This window comes from Manis pentadactyla, chromosome 14 (assembly GCF_030020395.1).
Source record: "Manis pentadactyla isolate mManPen7 chromosome 14, mManPen7.hap1, whole genome shotgun sequence".
Taxonomy (NCBI): Eukaryota; Metazoa; Chordata; class Mammalia; order Pholidota; family Manidae; genus Manis; species Manis pentadactyla.
In genome coordinates this window covers 4,847,598-4,863,064 of record NC_080032.1, presented here as the reverse complement: position 1 = coordinate 4,863,064, position 15,467 = coordinate 4,847,598, and the positions used below count along the sequence as shown (strand labels likewise).

The 15,467-nt window shown below is 54.1% G+C and overlaps 1 protein-coding gene across 1 annotated transcript; it reads right to left on the bottom strand.

Annotated features, from left to right (window-relative positions):
* Positions 1–13,580: 13,580 nt before the first annotated feature.
* MIF (macrophage migration inhibitory factor) lies at positions 13,581–14,426 on the bottom strand. The gene is made up of 3 exons (XM_057491787.1): positions 14,222–14,426; positions 13,883–14,055; positions 13,581–13,796 (listed from the first exon to the last, which is right to left on the bottom strand). Exons 1-3 carry the CDS (start codon positions 14,327–14,329, stop codon positions 13,730–13,732), a joined length of 348 nt encoding a protein of 115 aa, XP_057347770.1. The 5' UTR covers positions 14,330–14,426; the 3' UTR covers positions 13,581–13,729.
* Positions 14,427–15,467: the final 1,041 nt, after the last annotated feature.

Here is a 15,467-nt window from a genome sequence, read left to right as displayed (position 1 = left end):
GGGCCCCGGCCGTTGGAGACCATTTACGATCCTGGGCGGGAGGGAAGAGGCGGAGCCTCCGGCCGTGCCCGCCAGGCGAGGGGAGCACGCACCGCGGGCCTTGAGTGGGGGTCCCCGGTCGGGAAGGAAGGGGCTGCCGGGTCCCAGGAGGAGAGGAGTGGGTTGGACAGGAGTGTGAGAAGACGGCTGGACTTAGAAAAAGGGAGATGGAGGAAGCTGAGAACCGGGGCGGCCTCCCGGCAGAGCGGTCTACAACGTCATTCCCCAGCCTTATAAACAAATCATTGAGCCCCTACTGATTTTTGGAGAGTCTGCCTTTTTTATGTACAAGATAGGGTAGGGAAAGGATCAGAGAAAAGGGGGGACGGGGCGGTTAGCCTATCTGAAACAAGTTCTGATCTGAATCCGTTCTGGAGCAGGAAGGGACCTCAGAGGTTGCTTTCGCGTGTGGTTGGAAGTCTGCTCGCAGCTCTTGTGCCTAAAGGTCCCTCTTCACCCGCCTGAGACTTATCCTTACCTTTGGAAGATTCACATCCTCATTAAGGAGGGGAAAGAGGAACAGATGGGCAGTGCCATGCAAGGCAGGGATGCCAATGGGTGATGAGGGAGAGAATACCAAAGGGGCCCACCCTGGTGAGAACTAGACCCTGCTTTCAAGAGAAGTCTATCCTGAGCACTGCAGTCCCATTTCAGGGCTTCTGGGTGTGAAGGACCATAAGACTAGGGCGTCAGAAGACCTCTCAGTAACCCTTGTTAACAGACTTCACAGCCTACCCACTTCTTGCGTTTGACCCCTCACACACATACCCCATCTTGTTCATCTTTGTTCATCCTTTGCTAAGGCGCCTTGGAGTCTCAGCCCAACTCCCTAGGGTCTTTTCTTTATAGAACCTTCTGACATTCGGTGAAAGGCCCCTTCACCTGTAGGGTATGTTACAGGTGATAATGCCAGGGAACATCCCAATAGGGAGGTTACTGAGTTCCCGAAGATTTCTGAGCTTTGTCGTCTATAAAACAATCATAGCTCTGCCTCCTCCTAAGGTTGTTACAGAGACTTAGTGAGGCACTGAGAATGCTTTTAAAGGTGTGGGGTCCTCAAATGCAAACCTCATGGTCTGGGAGCCACTGGGGAAAGAAGGGGCTGGAGCCAAGCCGCTTGGGCCATGGCCTGCTGCTGTCATGTTCTCCTCCTGTCCCCTTCCAAAGAGGGCTGGGTTGGCTTGATCAGCTGCCCCTCTGTTTGCCCTCATTCTCCATGGTCCTGCTCTAAGTCCAGAGAGCTGCATTTGAAACCTGAATCTGTCACTTACTAGCTGAGTGATCTTGGGCAAGTCATTTCAACTTTCCTGCTTAAGTAGAGCTAAGATGGCCTAATGAATAAAACCATGTAAATCAAAGCACTTCTGGCGCCAGAGGGAGCGCCTCCTGCTTTGAGGGAGGAGCCCTAGCTGGATCTGTTAGAGACAGTTGTGTCACCAGCTGGAATGGCCTTGGAGCTGCAGCTATCTTGACCCCATCAATTGCTTTGACCCCATCCCTCTTGCCATGCTGTCAACTTTAACACGGTCACCTCCTTCAGCCTTTGCTGCAGCGTAGGTGACAAGTTCCTCCATGTGTGACTTGGGGATTATTCAAGCATCAGCTCACAGCACCAAAGCACTGTGGGGACCCGCAAGGCCAGGAGCCACTGACATCCCCATGGCACCCAGAGAGCTGAACTGAACCTGTCCGCCTGCTTTCCCAAACTCTCACTTGGGTCAAGGGTATCCCTGCTGCTTGCGGACCAGGGTGGCCAGTGGGGCAGGGTGAGGAGTGAAAGACTTCCCTGGAGAGGGGCAGCCCAGGCCATGAGCCATTCCATACTGTCCTGTTTGGGGCCCTGAGAGTGGTTTAGATTCCCCCACCAAGGCCTTGGGGTGGATCAGAACCCGGTGTTACTGAACCCCAAGGAAACACTGGATCGGAACTAGGAAATCTCTTCCTACTCTTTCCCATCCTAAATTAGGTCCAACCTCAAAGTCCACATTTGGCTCAGAAGTTCTGCAGAGATAAAATGACAAACGTACACCAATAAAAAATCAACATAGAAATGCTCTCTCTTGGCATGAATTTTCTCAAATCAAAACACTAAATCTCTTGCCCTTTTAGGTTACAGTTCAAATAAATAAAATCTGGAAGTTCTAAAGTCAAAGGATTACAGCCCAAAGCATTTACAATGCCCAGCTGTGGTCAAAGCCCAGCGGCATTAACCTCCTCCCCAAGGCTCCACGCCCACCCACCCACCTGGCAGCCATGGGAGGGCTGGGTACTGCTGGAAAAGGGACCTTCTCCACATCTCAGCACGCTAACCAGCTTATCACGGCTGTGCTGTAAGATCCAGAGTTACTGGATGAAGCCTCATAGCGCCGCCTACCACAGGGGAATCCTAGGGCAGCCTCCAGGCTGTTGGGTGTCCCTAAAATCTAGCACTTGGTCCCATGAGGCCTCTCTTCCTGCTGCCACAAGACCCCAGCAGAAATGCCCTGGCAGCTGATGGAAGGAGCACAGACAGGAAAGAGGGGGACAGCCCCACGCCAACTTTAGCCCACTCAACCATGTTGGGTGTGGCAGGGAGCGACTGCATTCCTTCTCTCTGAGCCCACCTGTGCCTCTCCTGCCTTCTCGCAAGCAGTCATCACTTGCTCTGGGGTCAGCCTAGTTATTTGGTCTCATTTATGATAGCTTTTTTCTCCCAGTATGTCTTCCCAATGGGTTTCAGCCCCGGGCAAGTTCGCTATGGATTCAATGTGACCAAAGAAATTGACAGCAAAACGTTCTTTGGGGAGAAAGGGTTTATTACCCGGCTTGTTCTCCCAGCGGTAGGTCGAGCACTAGCTCACCTCTACACAGAGCACTGGGCCGAGCTCTCTGTAGAGCGCAGTAATAGCTTATTGCCTCAAAGTGCGGAAGCGGCAGCCCAGCAACAGGCCAGTTACATCATCAGGTGATTTAAGTTCAGTGAGGATCCTGGCCATAGGAACCCCAACTTCCCCACACAATATATTTGAAATCTCATAATTTCCATTTTCCTTGGGCATCCAGTGCTGAGCCCCGCCTAGTGACAAGGTGTCTTAAGTCTGAGCTCTCCCTGTGTGGGCGCATCCTGCCTGGAGCCAGTTGCCGGACTAAGAGCCGGGGAGCAGCTGCTCTGGCCTATTGGTTCTCAGGAACTAGCCGTCCTCTGTTCGGGACGCCCTCAGCCTTGGGTGTCATTGGTGTCTGCCGCATATTTCCAGTGGGCAAGAATCTGTCCCCACTGTGTACTTCCTCGGGCTGCTGTTGGGTGGTGGCTTCAGGAAGGCTCCAGAGCCCCTAGCAGTAACGTTAAGCTGGCTCCTGACTTTGGTTTCACCCCTTTCCTTCAGCACACAGAGGGCCAGCCTCTTTCGCTGGATTCTAGTGCCTTCCCTCCTTTTATTCTCTCTGCTTTCTGAACCATTTACTTTTTCTTGCACAGTCCTCTAGATTTTTGTCTTTCGGGGTCTCTGATGGCAGGAGAAAGAAAACCACTTGATTCCGGGTTTGTCATAAGCAGACTCAGTGGAAACCACCCAGGGCTCCCCCTGAGAGACGCCGCCATCGGCCGCTCTGCCTGCTGCCAGCTCCCCTCTGCACCCAGCTCTCTCCTCTGGTAGGGCTGAGCCTGCCTTGAGACGGAACCTATATATTTTCAACTCCCTTAGGGCACGGATAATTGTCTCAGGAACTGTGGTATCTCAAAATGTCAAAGTCTTTTCGATATTTGATGCTGATCTTCACCCCTTGCATCTGCCCAGATGTTCTACTGCCTGAGAGGGCTGCTGTGCTTATGGGATGCTTCTGATTCTCAGCGTCCCTGTCAGCAGCGTTGAATGGCCAACCCCTCAAGAGTGTTCTGGGTGCTGGTCTCCCTGGGGCTTGGCCTTGGCCCTGCCCCTTGCAGCAGGGAGTTTGCCTGTCCCCTGAGTGGGTCTGTATGGCCTGGTCTGCTCCAGGCCTCAGCCCCTTCACCTCTGCCCAGCCTGCCTCCTGACACTCACATTCTCTTAAGGACATTCTGCTTGCATAGCTGCCCCCTCTTTTCCCACCGCTCCTGTTCTGAGAGTAGGACTGTCACACCATTCCTGCTTCTTTGGGCTCTCCTGAGAAAACCTGACTGCCAGAGGCAGATGCTCTCGGCACTGGCCTTCTGTGAGCCTGGCCAGCTCTGCGGCAGGCCGTGATTTCCCTGAGCAGTGTTTCCATCTCAACCCGAGAAAACGGCATATTCTCTGAAGGGCCCCAAATCCTTGGAATGCTCTTGTCTATTAACCAACTGTCACCCTGTGGGGGCGCAGCCAGGCTTCACCCTCCCACCTCCAGGGGACTTTCTCGAGAGCCTAAGAAGTCCTCCAGGGATGCAGGAAGGACCCTGCACAGCCTCTGTAGTGGCAGGAATTCAGCAGTCACCAGCCCCCAGGTATGGCCCAAGGTTCTCACCCACATGCACTCCCAGCCCGGCCCTTCACTGCCTTTGCAGGTGAGGTGCTTACCTCTCACCTGAGAATGCCCCACCCTTCAGGCCTCTGGAGCCACCTCTGCCCACTGTCACAGGCCAAGCCCTACCAAGGCCTCCTGTTGCTCATCAAACCCCAGCACCTGAGGCTTGTGAGCGCCTCACCTGCTAAAGAGCACAGCTCTTTGGTGGCCACCCCTAAAACACTGCCTTGACCTGCTGGGGTCAAGCCCCACATGGACCCAGCTTACACAACCTGTGCAGCCCTCCTCCAGGGCCTCTAGTTAAAAAGCCAACCACACAACCATAAGCATCAGCTCACAGCACCAAAGCACTGCGGGGACCCCCAAGGCCAGGAGCCACTGACATCCCCATGGAACCCTGTGCAAACAGGGCAGCCCCAAAGCCCCCACATGGGTCGCTGATGTGAACTCAAAGCTCAGAGCCAGGAAGCAAAATGCTGGGCTTGAGGGGGACTAAACAGAACGCTGTTTTCTTCCAGTAGCTGTGGGGTCACAGCCTGTGCCAGAGGGCAGACAGGGGCCTGCAACAGAACCCAGAACAGAACGCCCTGGAGGGCGAAGCCTAGCAGTTCAGGGGTGCGGTGTCGGGGGTGGTGCCAGGAAGCTCAGACAGGCTGGGGTGGGCTGGGAGAGGGCAGCAAAGTGGGGGCAAGGTCTTAGAGGGCTGGGGCGTCAGGAAGCACCTCTGTGTGGTATGTGGAGGTATTCTTCCCCTTGTTCTGTGTGCACTTGTGACCCCTGAAGTATAACACGTGCACAGAAAAATGCATAACAGTTTAACAAACGTTAAGAACAGTGAGGAAAGAAATCACTGCAGCCCCCCCAAGCTCCTCCTCCTCCCAGCCACGCCTCCTGGGCAGGGGCACCTGTCCCGACAGGAAGGGGAACCTTCCAGAGAGTTTCCTGCTCTCAGCACTTTTCCCACAGGGGCGGAGACTGGTGAACAAGGTGGTTTGGCATTTCCTATTTTAAAACTTTAAATAAGTGAAATTGTATTATCTGTATCTTGTATCTTTTGCTCAACATTTTACACCCACCTGTGAGACTGACCGTCGTGGTGATGGGTGTGAGCAGCGTGTGTTCCTGTCGCTTCCGGGTAGCTCCCGTGACATGAAACACCACCATTATTTACCCATTCTGTTCTTGATGGACATTGCGCTGTTTCCAATGAGTTTCTTTAGGGTTTGTCTCCACGGGTGGGATGTGGCCAATGGGTATCTTTGTGGTGTGGTTGCTTTAATTACATTTCCCTGATACCTACTGAGGTTGAACTCCTTTGCCATTTGAATATTCCACTTTGTGAAATGACTTTGCTGACTGTTTATTGGGGCACCTATAACCAATTTGTAGGATTTTTTTTTTGTATGTTTTGAATATGAGCCCTTTGTCAATAATGGTTTGCAGAAATTGGCATGTCTTCATTTTTATGGTATCTTCATTAATATAAGGTCAAATGTGTCCATCTCTTTACTCACATGTGTCTTACTTAGGAAATCAGTAAGAAGATACTCTCACAATCTTTCGAGATTTTTATGATCTTTTCTGTATGGCTTTAATTCAGGAAGAGCTGATTTTTGTGTGGATAGAAATAGGAGTCCAGTTTGATCTCTCTGCCACGTGGTAGCCAGTTGCCCAGCACCCCTAACTGAACAGGGCTTTCTTTCACATCAGTTTTAATGCTGCTGCCCTGATCATGTATCGTGTCCATGTTGGGTGTGGAGAGGCCTGTTTCTGGGATTTCTCTTTTTCCCACTGGCCCGTTGTCTGCCTCTGTGCTGACTCACTTTGCCTTCATTATGTGGCTTCATAACAAATCTCAACATGGAGAAAGCAAGTCCTCTCCCCTTGTCTTCTTCAAGGGGCTCCTCTTGGCCCTCTGCGTTCACATGTAAATGTTAAAATTGGGTTGGCAAATTCCACCCAAAAAATCTCTTGGTATTTCTATTGGGACTGTGTTGAATCATAAGCCGGCCTGGGAAGAGGTGACATGAATTACAGTGCATTGTCTCTCCATGTTCTTCAATGACCCTCAGGATGTTTGCCTTCTCACAGCTGTACACACTGTGGATGTGTGGATTTACTCCTAAATACAGGGCAGCTGATCTTCTGTTTGCTTGTTTCCTTTACTCCCCGCCTCCCATCTTCTGCTCTTTGTATGGATGAAGTCATATGCTATATGGGTTCTTTAAAATCATATCTTTATTCTGAAAAATATCATTTTCTGCATTGATACTTGATACATATATTCTAAGTATTCTTTTCTTGATTGTCTTGTAAGTAGGTTATTATACTGGCTCTACAGGGGCTGAAATGTTAAACTTGCATAAATTCATACCCTTCATGTCCTCCTTTGGCTGTTTTTATCCACTCATGATCACAAGCATCCTCAATGTCCACACAAAGATGATCCTTCTTTACACTTTGGCTCGGCAATGGAGGAACTGCCACAGCTGAACTAACCTCTGCTTGGAAGCTGTGTTTTTTTTTGACTGGCAGGACTAAGGAATCACCCCATCACTGAAGGGTCTGTTCCTGGAAATGGATTCTTTCCGGAACCTTTCTTAGCCCATGGCTCATTCCTGCTTTGCTGTTGGAGGAGGAGCCCTATGGGTGGGTGATATTCAAAGGCTCCGAGTCACTCCAGCGCATTACAGGGCATTGCTGCCTCCTTGTTGTCGGAAGGCTGGTGGTGATCCTTGCACAGTCTGAAGGTGCAGGTGTGAGTGAGGGCAAGCTTCTTCCTTGCATCTGGCTGCTTCGTCTTGTTTTTAAATCTTAAGTCCAGCTCCCCATACGGGACACCCAGGAGCAATGTCAGCTGGGTTTCATTGGCCTCGTGCTCTGGCAGACAGATTCATTCATATTCTTCTCCAAAGTCCTGTGCTCTCTGGAAGGGGTCTGACTCCTGGTTCTCCTTCCTTCTAGACTCACTGATAGAGTTGAAGTCTGGGTATTCACCAGAATTTAGAGAATAGTCAAAAGGAATTAAATCCACAGGCCTTTTCATGTCTTGTTGAGAAAGAAGATAATTTTATAAACACAAGTATTATCCTCTAAATTATCACAGAGCAAAACAGGAGACTCACTACGGGACACAGTCAAGTTTTCTCCCTGAGAAAAACTGGAAGGTTCTACCCGATTTTCTTCTGTGTGGAGGTCCTGACATCACATTGCCTTTTTGATTGGCCAGGCTTATCTTCAGAAAGGTTCGAGACACCTTGAAATTCACACCATCCTTGGGGATCGTGTGTTAAAATGACGTTTGTAGATGGACGTCTCCTCCTCAGTGGAGCTACTGGTGCGAGGGAACAAACTTCCCAAACTTCAGTGTGACACCAACACGAGGTCCTAATTCATAAGCCAAGTTGAGAACTTGGGGATCTGTCGTAGCTCCTTTTTTACTGCTGAAGCATGGGTGCAGCGTGAGGGCCTTTCATCCCCACAGCGCCCAAGACACCAGTGGTTCCTGTGCTTTGTAGGCTGCCTAGAGGGCACAATGGGCCAGGTCCCCTCAGAAGGCCAAGATCAGAAGGGCGGACATCTGGCAGGCGGGGAGGCAGGCGGTGCAGTAACTGAGGGTGGCAGGGACCAGCTGGAGGAGGGAAGACCCGGAGCCAGGTAGCACACGGCTTGAGAAGGCCCCCGAAGATGTGCGGGGAAGGGTTCCCTGCCTCCCCAGTGCCGGGGCAGTCAGCAAACAAGCCCTGTTTGCTACAGATGAAATCCAGTGGACCCTGCAGGGGAACAGAGTCAAGAGCTCAGTAGTAGACCCGAGTACAAAAGGGGATTTAATTTGGACTGAAAGTGGCATTTCATCAGTGGGGCAAGATGGATGATGGAACAGGGAGGGGACAGGTGGATAAAGATGGAGCCATACTTCAAACCTGACAGGAAATTACGGAAGGAGCAGGATGTAAATGCCAAAATCACTGGAAGAAACCATGGGAAATAGTTTGGTAACTGTGGAGTGGGGAAGCCTGAGAGTGTCACAAATGGCACCAATTTGATAAGTGTGTCTCCAGAGCCTACCCACAAAGTCAAAAGCCACATGACAAACTGGGCGAAAATATTTGCAACTCATGGCAAAAGGTTAATTTCTCTAATACATAAAGAGCTTTAAAACAAACAATCCAGTGGGAAAATGGGCTTGAGGCTTTGACTGAGTTCCCAGGAAAAGGGAGTGGCTCTTCACTGTATGAAAAGACACTCAATCTCAGAAGAGAAATGCGAACAGAAACCTCTGCGCTTGAGAGAAGAGCATTTTCCGCACCAGACAGCTAAAAGCCCCAGCTTGCTCCAGGGGGACCTCAGACCCCCACCTCTAAGAGGGACATCTGCCCAATTTTAAAACAGCATCACCTTTGACCAAACAATTCTACTCTTAGGAACCTTTCCCACAGACACACTTACACCTGTGGAATTCAGTGAGGCAGAGCTAAGGGTGGAAGGCTGGAAACAGCCTAAACCATCAGGATCTGGGCTGGGTATATGGAACTGGCCAGTCCCAACAAGGGAATGCGGGGAATGCTTTAGGTACTGAGATAGACTTTTAAGTGGAAAGAAAAAGCAAAGTGCAAACCTAGTGTAGAATACGCTACCATCCATGAAGGAAAAAAAAAAAAGTTGGTAGGGAGGGGATATTATTTATCACATACTTGCCTTATTGTTTATACATAAAATATCTCTGGAGGGATTTGAGAGTGACCCTGTGGAGGAGGGGAGCTTCTCTCTGGGGATCCTTGCAGTGCTCTGAATTGAACCTTGTAAATATATTTCCAATTAAAATGAGAAAAACACTAGGTCCACAAGAACTCGGTGGCAGGGGACAGGATCAAAGGGGGACATGGGAGATGAGTCTTGTCATTGGTGGCTTTTGGATGGGGAGCCCTGTCTGGATGTTTTGGCACCTAGACCTATGAGAAGACTATCGAGTCCGGATCCCGTTGTCCCCAGCCAGACAGGGGCTGAGGCTCCAAGAGTGAGGGACAGGGCCAGTTTCTGAAAACTGACAATTTTTGTCTCATGTTGGTTTCAAACAGAAGTGAAATGTGTTCACTTAACTAGGAGGGGAAATCTGGACAAACGGCTGGTGGGTTTGCAATGTGCCCTCACCCCCCACCCACCCATAACCCGCATACCCCAGTTCTGAAATCCTCACTGGGAGGCCTGCAGGGCTGAGACCCAGCTTCACAACTGCTTGGCTGGGGAGGGGGGCTGGGCTGGCAGGAGCGAGCTTTACGGAAACAGCTATGGTGACCAACACTTAGTTGTCTGGTGGGGCAAGGAGTCAAGGAAGAAAGACAACAGCCCAGAAACACGGGGATCCTAAGCTCAGGGCCGGCCCTGCACTACGTTTACCTACTGCTTTAGAGGCAGCAGGATAGCCCCGTGGCCTGACCCACCCGTTCCTGTGACTGGTGAGCCCCTCAGTGGGCTGGGGTCCATAGGGAACATTCCTGCAGGGCCATGCGCCCCCTCCAGGTGCAGATACCTGCCCATGTCCCCTTGTTTCTCTGGCCACCTGCCTGGGAAGAGGTTTCAGTTTATCCAGAGCTGGCTACAGGCTCAAGCTACTTGCTCACCCTGTCCCCTCCCTTGGTGACCTGCATTAACGAGCTCCTGGGGCCGAGATGTCGCCATCACGCTCCACAGCTGAGGGATTGTGTAGGAAGGACATCTGGCGAGGCCCTTCATTTCACAGATGAAGGAAAGTGGGGCCAGAAAGGCAGAGCGGCTACCGGACTCCTGTGTCACTGGGATCAGGCTCAAGGAGTGGGTAGGAAACAGCAAAGCTGGGCCCCGGGGGAGGGGACGGGGCAATGGGGTCTCTGCAATGAAGGCCTCTCTGGGGGTGGGAGGCCTGGGGACAGCCTGCACTGCTAAGCTCTCCAGAAAAGACAAGCCCTGGAGGCCCCTGGGATCACAGTCCCAGAGATCAGAGCTGGGCACAGGCTGCTGGGAACACAGGGGGAGAAACCCCAGCTCACCAGCCGAACAAAGCACCAGAGCCTCAGGGAAGAGCCCCCAGAAGACTAGAAGCATGGGACTTGTGAGCAGCAGGCATATGGGACACAAGCATTCCATGCAGAAAAGCGCCAGCACCCCCAAGGTGAGGTGAAGGGCTGCTGAGGCCGGCTGGCTCTTGACAACAGTGGCTGTGAGGACAGTCATCATCCCACAGGCCCGGGTCCCCACAGGCAGATGACCTGGCACTAGAGCCCTGACGGAGAGCAGGCAGCGGTCTGTGCCCTCACTTTCATGTTCCGCACCTCAATTTGAGGTCATTTGGAAATGAGTTTCTGCTGTTGTTCTGAAGGCTGACTGCAGCCCTGTGGCCCTTGGGCAGCTGCTGGCATCTGAGGAAGGAAAAGCCTGTTTGGTGGGCAATGGAGCCCATGCTTTGGGGCAAACGGGGCTGGCTGGAGAAGGCTTGAGTGGAGGGCAGCCGCTGCTCTCCTTGGCATGCAGGGCCAGTTATCGCTCCAGATTTCAGAGCATGGTGGGCAGGGCCGAGAATGGAGGCTCCCTGACCTGCCGATGCTCCGTGTTTCCTTAGACGCCAAGGAGCCACTGCCTCACAGATGCCCTGCCCCAGCTGGCCACCAGGCCCCAAAGCCTGGTTCAGGGGTCAGCAGGCCATGCTCCAGCTCTCCTGGCTCCCAAGGGGCCCTCTAGCCTCCCCCAACTCGGCAGGTGCCAGTCTGCCCCCTGAGCTCCGAGACCCCAATTTGAGCTTGAGAAATGCCCGCCACTCGGTGAGCCCTAGCAGGGGGTAGTGGGGTGATCAAGTGGCCAACCCCCGGGAGGCAGCCAGCCAAGCACCCACACACCCAGAGGACCCGGGGCCAGTGTCCCCACCATGAAACGAGGGAGTCGGACTAGCCGCCAAGGAGACCCTATCCCTGCTTTTTCATGACCATGTATTGTGCAGGCTCAGAGAGGTAAGGACTAAGAGCAGGCCACTGTGGGGCCAGGGGCAGAGCAGAGGTCTAAGCTGGAAACTGGGGCGCTGAGGACGCAAGAGAGCTGAGGGGCTGTGGCGAGGGCCAGGGCTGAGGCGGGAGCCCATCACACAGCAGGAGCTCAGATCCATGAGGGATGAGTCTCCGCCCCCGCAGTAGACAGACATGGGGCTCCACTCCCTTCAGACAGAGGACAGAATGAGACAGGTGAGCCCGAGCAAGGCCCTCAGAGAGGCCTGTGAGGAAGGGCCAAGACAGGCCATGCCCTCCCAGACTCCTTCGGGCGTCCCCCTTCCTCCTCCTCCAGGTCACCCTGGCCACCCCCACTGCTCTTCTGGAAGCAAAACCTGGCTGCCCAGACTGAGCTGACTGGGGGCTAAGGGCAGCGAGTGACCCCAGGACCTGGACCGAGAAGCAGAGATTAGCGAGCTGGCAAGAGGCCAGACTCTGCCAAGAATGCAGTGATGGTAGGAGAGAGGGATGGGATGGGTCCAGGTGGAAATTGCCGGCTGACTGCGCTCAGCGGCTCTGGGGCCTGGGTGACTCTCACGTCGCCATCAGGACAAATGCCTGGGCCGGGAGACCCCTCCTGCCGCACAGATGCCAGAGAGGATCTGTGGCACTGGCAGTCATCCCAGAGGGCCTCATGGCCACCCAGGCCCCAGGCCCCTGCACATACAGACAGGCCTGCTCCTCATTCCCAGTGTCAGAAGGGAACAGGCTCCACAGGCTTGGCCCAGGCAGCACCCTTTTCCCTAGACGCCCCCAGCTTCCAAACCAAAGTCCACTTAAATTCTAAAGAACTTTGCGAATCACCCTCCACCTACAATGTTCTTGCCTACAGAGACTGAGTTAGACCAAAAACTCTCTCCAGCAAAGGGCCAGCAAGAGTCCAGAGGTGACACCCCACCTCTCCCAAGCCCCCAGGAATGGGGGTTCATGTAGCCAGAGGAGCCCCTTCTCTGTGCAAGCGGCTGATATGAACTTGACTTCTCCCACAAAGCAGGCAGTACGGGATCAAGCTGGCCCTTCACTTTAACCAAGATATGACCTTAACAGCTCTAGGTACACGAGTTCCCAGTGCTAGGAGCTGGGCCTCACTAGGAAGGAGTTCTGCGGGCGTCCATAGAGGCTCTCACGGCAGGCAGGTTGGTATTCCAGCCCGAAGGATAGGCAGAAGGGAAGGCAAGGCCCTCATGGCCCAAGTGTATGTACTGAAATTGCCCACTGCCCTATCACCACCCCCAGGGAAGGAGCCCCTTGCACTTGGGCAGAAGGAACCCCGGCCAGAAGACCCCAGTCCCATTTGGTCTTGACACTGATTTTGTTCTTGACTGTGCCATCAACACTGACATCTTTACTGTCTTAGTGGGCTGACTGGCCCATTGAAGGCTTTCCAGAGCTGTTACACAATAAAACATGAATGGTACTAGAACTACAGGCCTGGTGCTTCTCAGGTGACTGTTGTGGTGGGGGCTGGCGTGCAGAGAGCAGAGCCCAGGCCCAGAACTGGGTGTGGAGAAGGCAGTATGACCAAGAACTCCACCTCCTGGGCACCATCCCTCATAACCACACCCGAGCACCATCCCAAAGTTCCAGATCTGGATTTTCCAGGTTAAGAAACTGGGGTACCAGCCTAGCAGAGAGTGACCCTGGGGTGAGGGGGAAAGGCTTTCTCTCCTTGGGTACCCTTTGCCTATCTGGAAGATGAAGGTGAGGCTGAAAGGTCCAGGCCCAGCTGATGCCCCTACCCCTCAGGCCAATCAGACTTTGATCCTGACCCCACCCTCACCCTCTTCCCTGCCAGCCCACGTGGTGGCCCTGCCCTGGTGGGGAAATGGGTGCGTCAAGAACCTGTCCTGGGAGGGCAAAGCCCCAAACCTTGAATGGAAGGCTCCCATTTGAGTGATTGTTTGTGGCCCCTGACAGGATGCCAACCAAAGCTGGGGCTTCTGCTGGGAGTGTAAGAAAGGCTAGCAGGCAAAAGGTACCCGAAGGGCAGATTGAGTCGGCATCCCTCCCAGCCTTGGTTTCCCAGCCCTGCACCGACTCTTCCACCAGCCAAGGAAGCCCGAGGGAAACTAGTCTCCAAACCGTTTATTTTTCCCGACAGGGAGACGGGGCGGGTGGGGGAGGGGTCCCCGGGGATGGGGCAGGCCGAATACTGCGGGCTGCCGGGCCTGGTGCAGGTTGGTGCAGGTTGGTGCAGGCCCTGCTGGGCCGTGAGGCCCTCAGGCAAAGGTGGAGCCGTTCCAGCCCACGTTGGCCGCGTTCATGTCGTAGTAGTTGATGTAGATCCTGCGGGGGATGGAAACCGGGCTCAGCGGGCTGAGGTTCGCCGGCTGTGCGCCGCGCGGGCCCCCCGCCCTCCGCGCCCCCCGCACCTGTCCGGGCTGATGCGCAGGCGTTCGGCCAGTAGGCCGCACAGCAGCTTGCTGTAGGAGCGGTTCTGCGGGCCGCCGATCTTGCCGATGCTGAGCAGGCTGCAGAGCGCGCACGGCTCGCTAGAACCGCCGAAGGCCATGAGCTGGTCCGGGACCACGTGCACTGCGATATACTGATTGGGGAACGGGCGCGGTTAGCGGGCCTGAGAGACCTCGCCCGGCCCGGGCGCCCCGCGTCCCTTCCCCGCCCAAACCCTCACCCCGGAGTCGCCTCCCTTTGCCCGCAGCCTGGGACCTCGTCGTCCGGCGCCCACCCCCCACCGTTCCCTCCCGGCAAACCTGTGCCGGCTTGCCGGTGGCCTGCGCCAGCTGCTGGGTGAGCTCGGAAAGCAGCCCGTCTGGCACACTGGCACGGGGCACGTTTGTGTTCACCACGAACATCGGCATGATGGCGGAGGGACGGCGGGGAATCTCACCGGAACTCACAGACACGCGCGTGGCCGCGCCCCACGAACCTGAGCTACGTGACGCGGCCCAGTACCGCCCCCTGGCGGCGGCTGCCCCGCCTCCTGCGACGCAACCGCGAACGGCAGACCCCGCCCACGGCAGGCCGCGGCTCCCTCCCGCCCAGTGACGTCATCGCGGCGGCGGCCCAGCCCCCGTGGCGGGACAGTCAGGCGCGTCTAGCGTGGTCTCCCGGCTCCGCGAGCCGCTCGCTGCCATTGTCCAGGTGGCGGCCAGAAATCTGCCTGTCCCCCTGTAAGTCCGGGGAAAGGAAATACCGGGCAAAATACCTCTAAAACTGAAATCAGTCTAAGGGAGAAATAAAGTTTAAAATCCATTTATTGCTTACAAACTGCAGTCCGGGGCCGCTTCTCTCCTACTCCCAGCAGAAGCCAACCAGCACTCCCCCTCACCTCTCTGGTTCAGACACGCCCTCGTCGCCCAGGTAACCACTCACTGATACGGAGATGAACTGCTCTCCACCCTTAAGGAACGCCCATTGATAAGCAGATGTACTAAAGCCGTACTTCTCTCCATCCCTGAGGATGCAGATGCACTAAAGCCAGGTGAGATATTCTGGAAATATTACAATTTTATCCACACACTCGCTTCCTGGTTTGTCCATTCATTTCGTCACTGATGTTGACTCAGAGACGTCTGTGTACCGGGAGGTGGGGATTCGCGGTTAATGGGACAGATGGCCCCTTGCTCACAGCCGGCCAAGTAGGTGAAGTCCCAGCTCCTTCCACCACACGCACTGAGCCTTCGTGTGTCCTGAGTCTCCGGGGCCACATGTTCCCCAGGGCTACAGTCCTGGGTGCGCGCGCGCGCGTGTGTGTGTCCAGTGCGAAGTGTTAGGAAAGAGTATAAAACCTAAATGTGATTTATTCCCACTAGGATGTCTAAACATTTTAACAGTAAGGTATTAACAAAGGGCCACATGGTGGAAGCTGCTCGGGCTGAGGGTGGGGGGGTGAGTTTTTTAAACCTACCAATAAGATTAAGACAAATTTAAAGGAAAGATATAACTGGCTTAGGCGACCTCCGGGGAAGACTGTGAACCCTGTAGTACTCAGCCAAC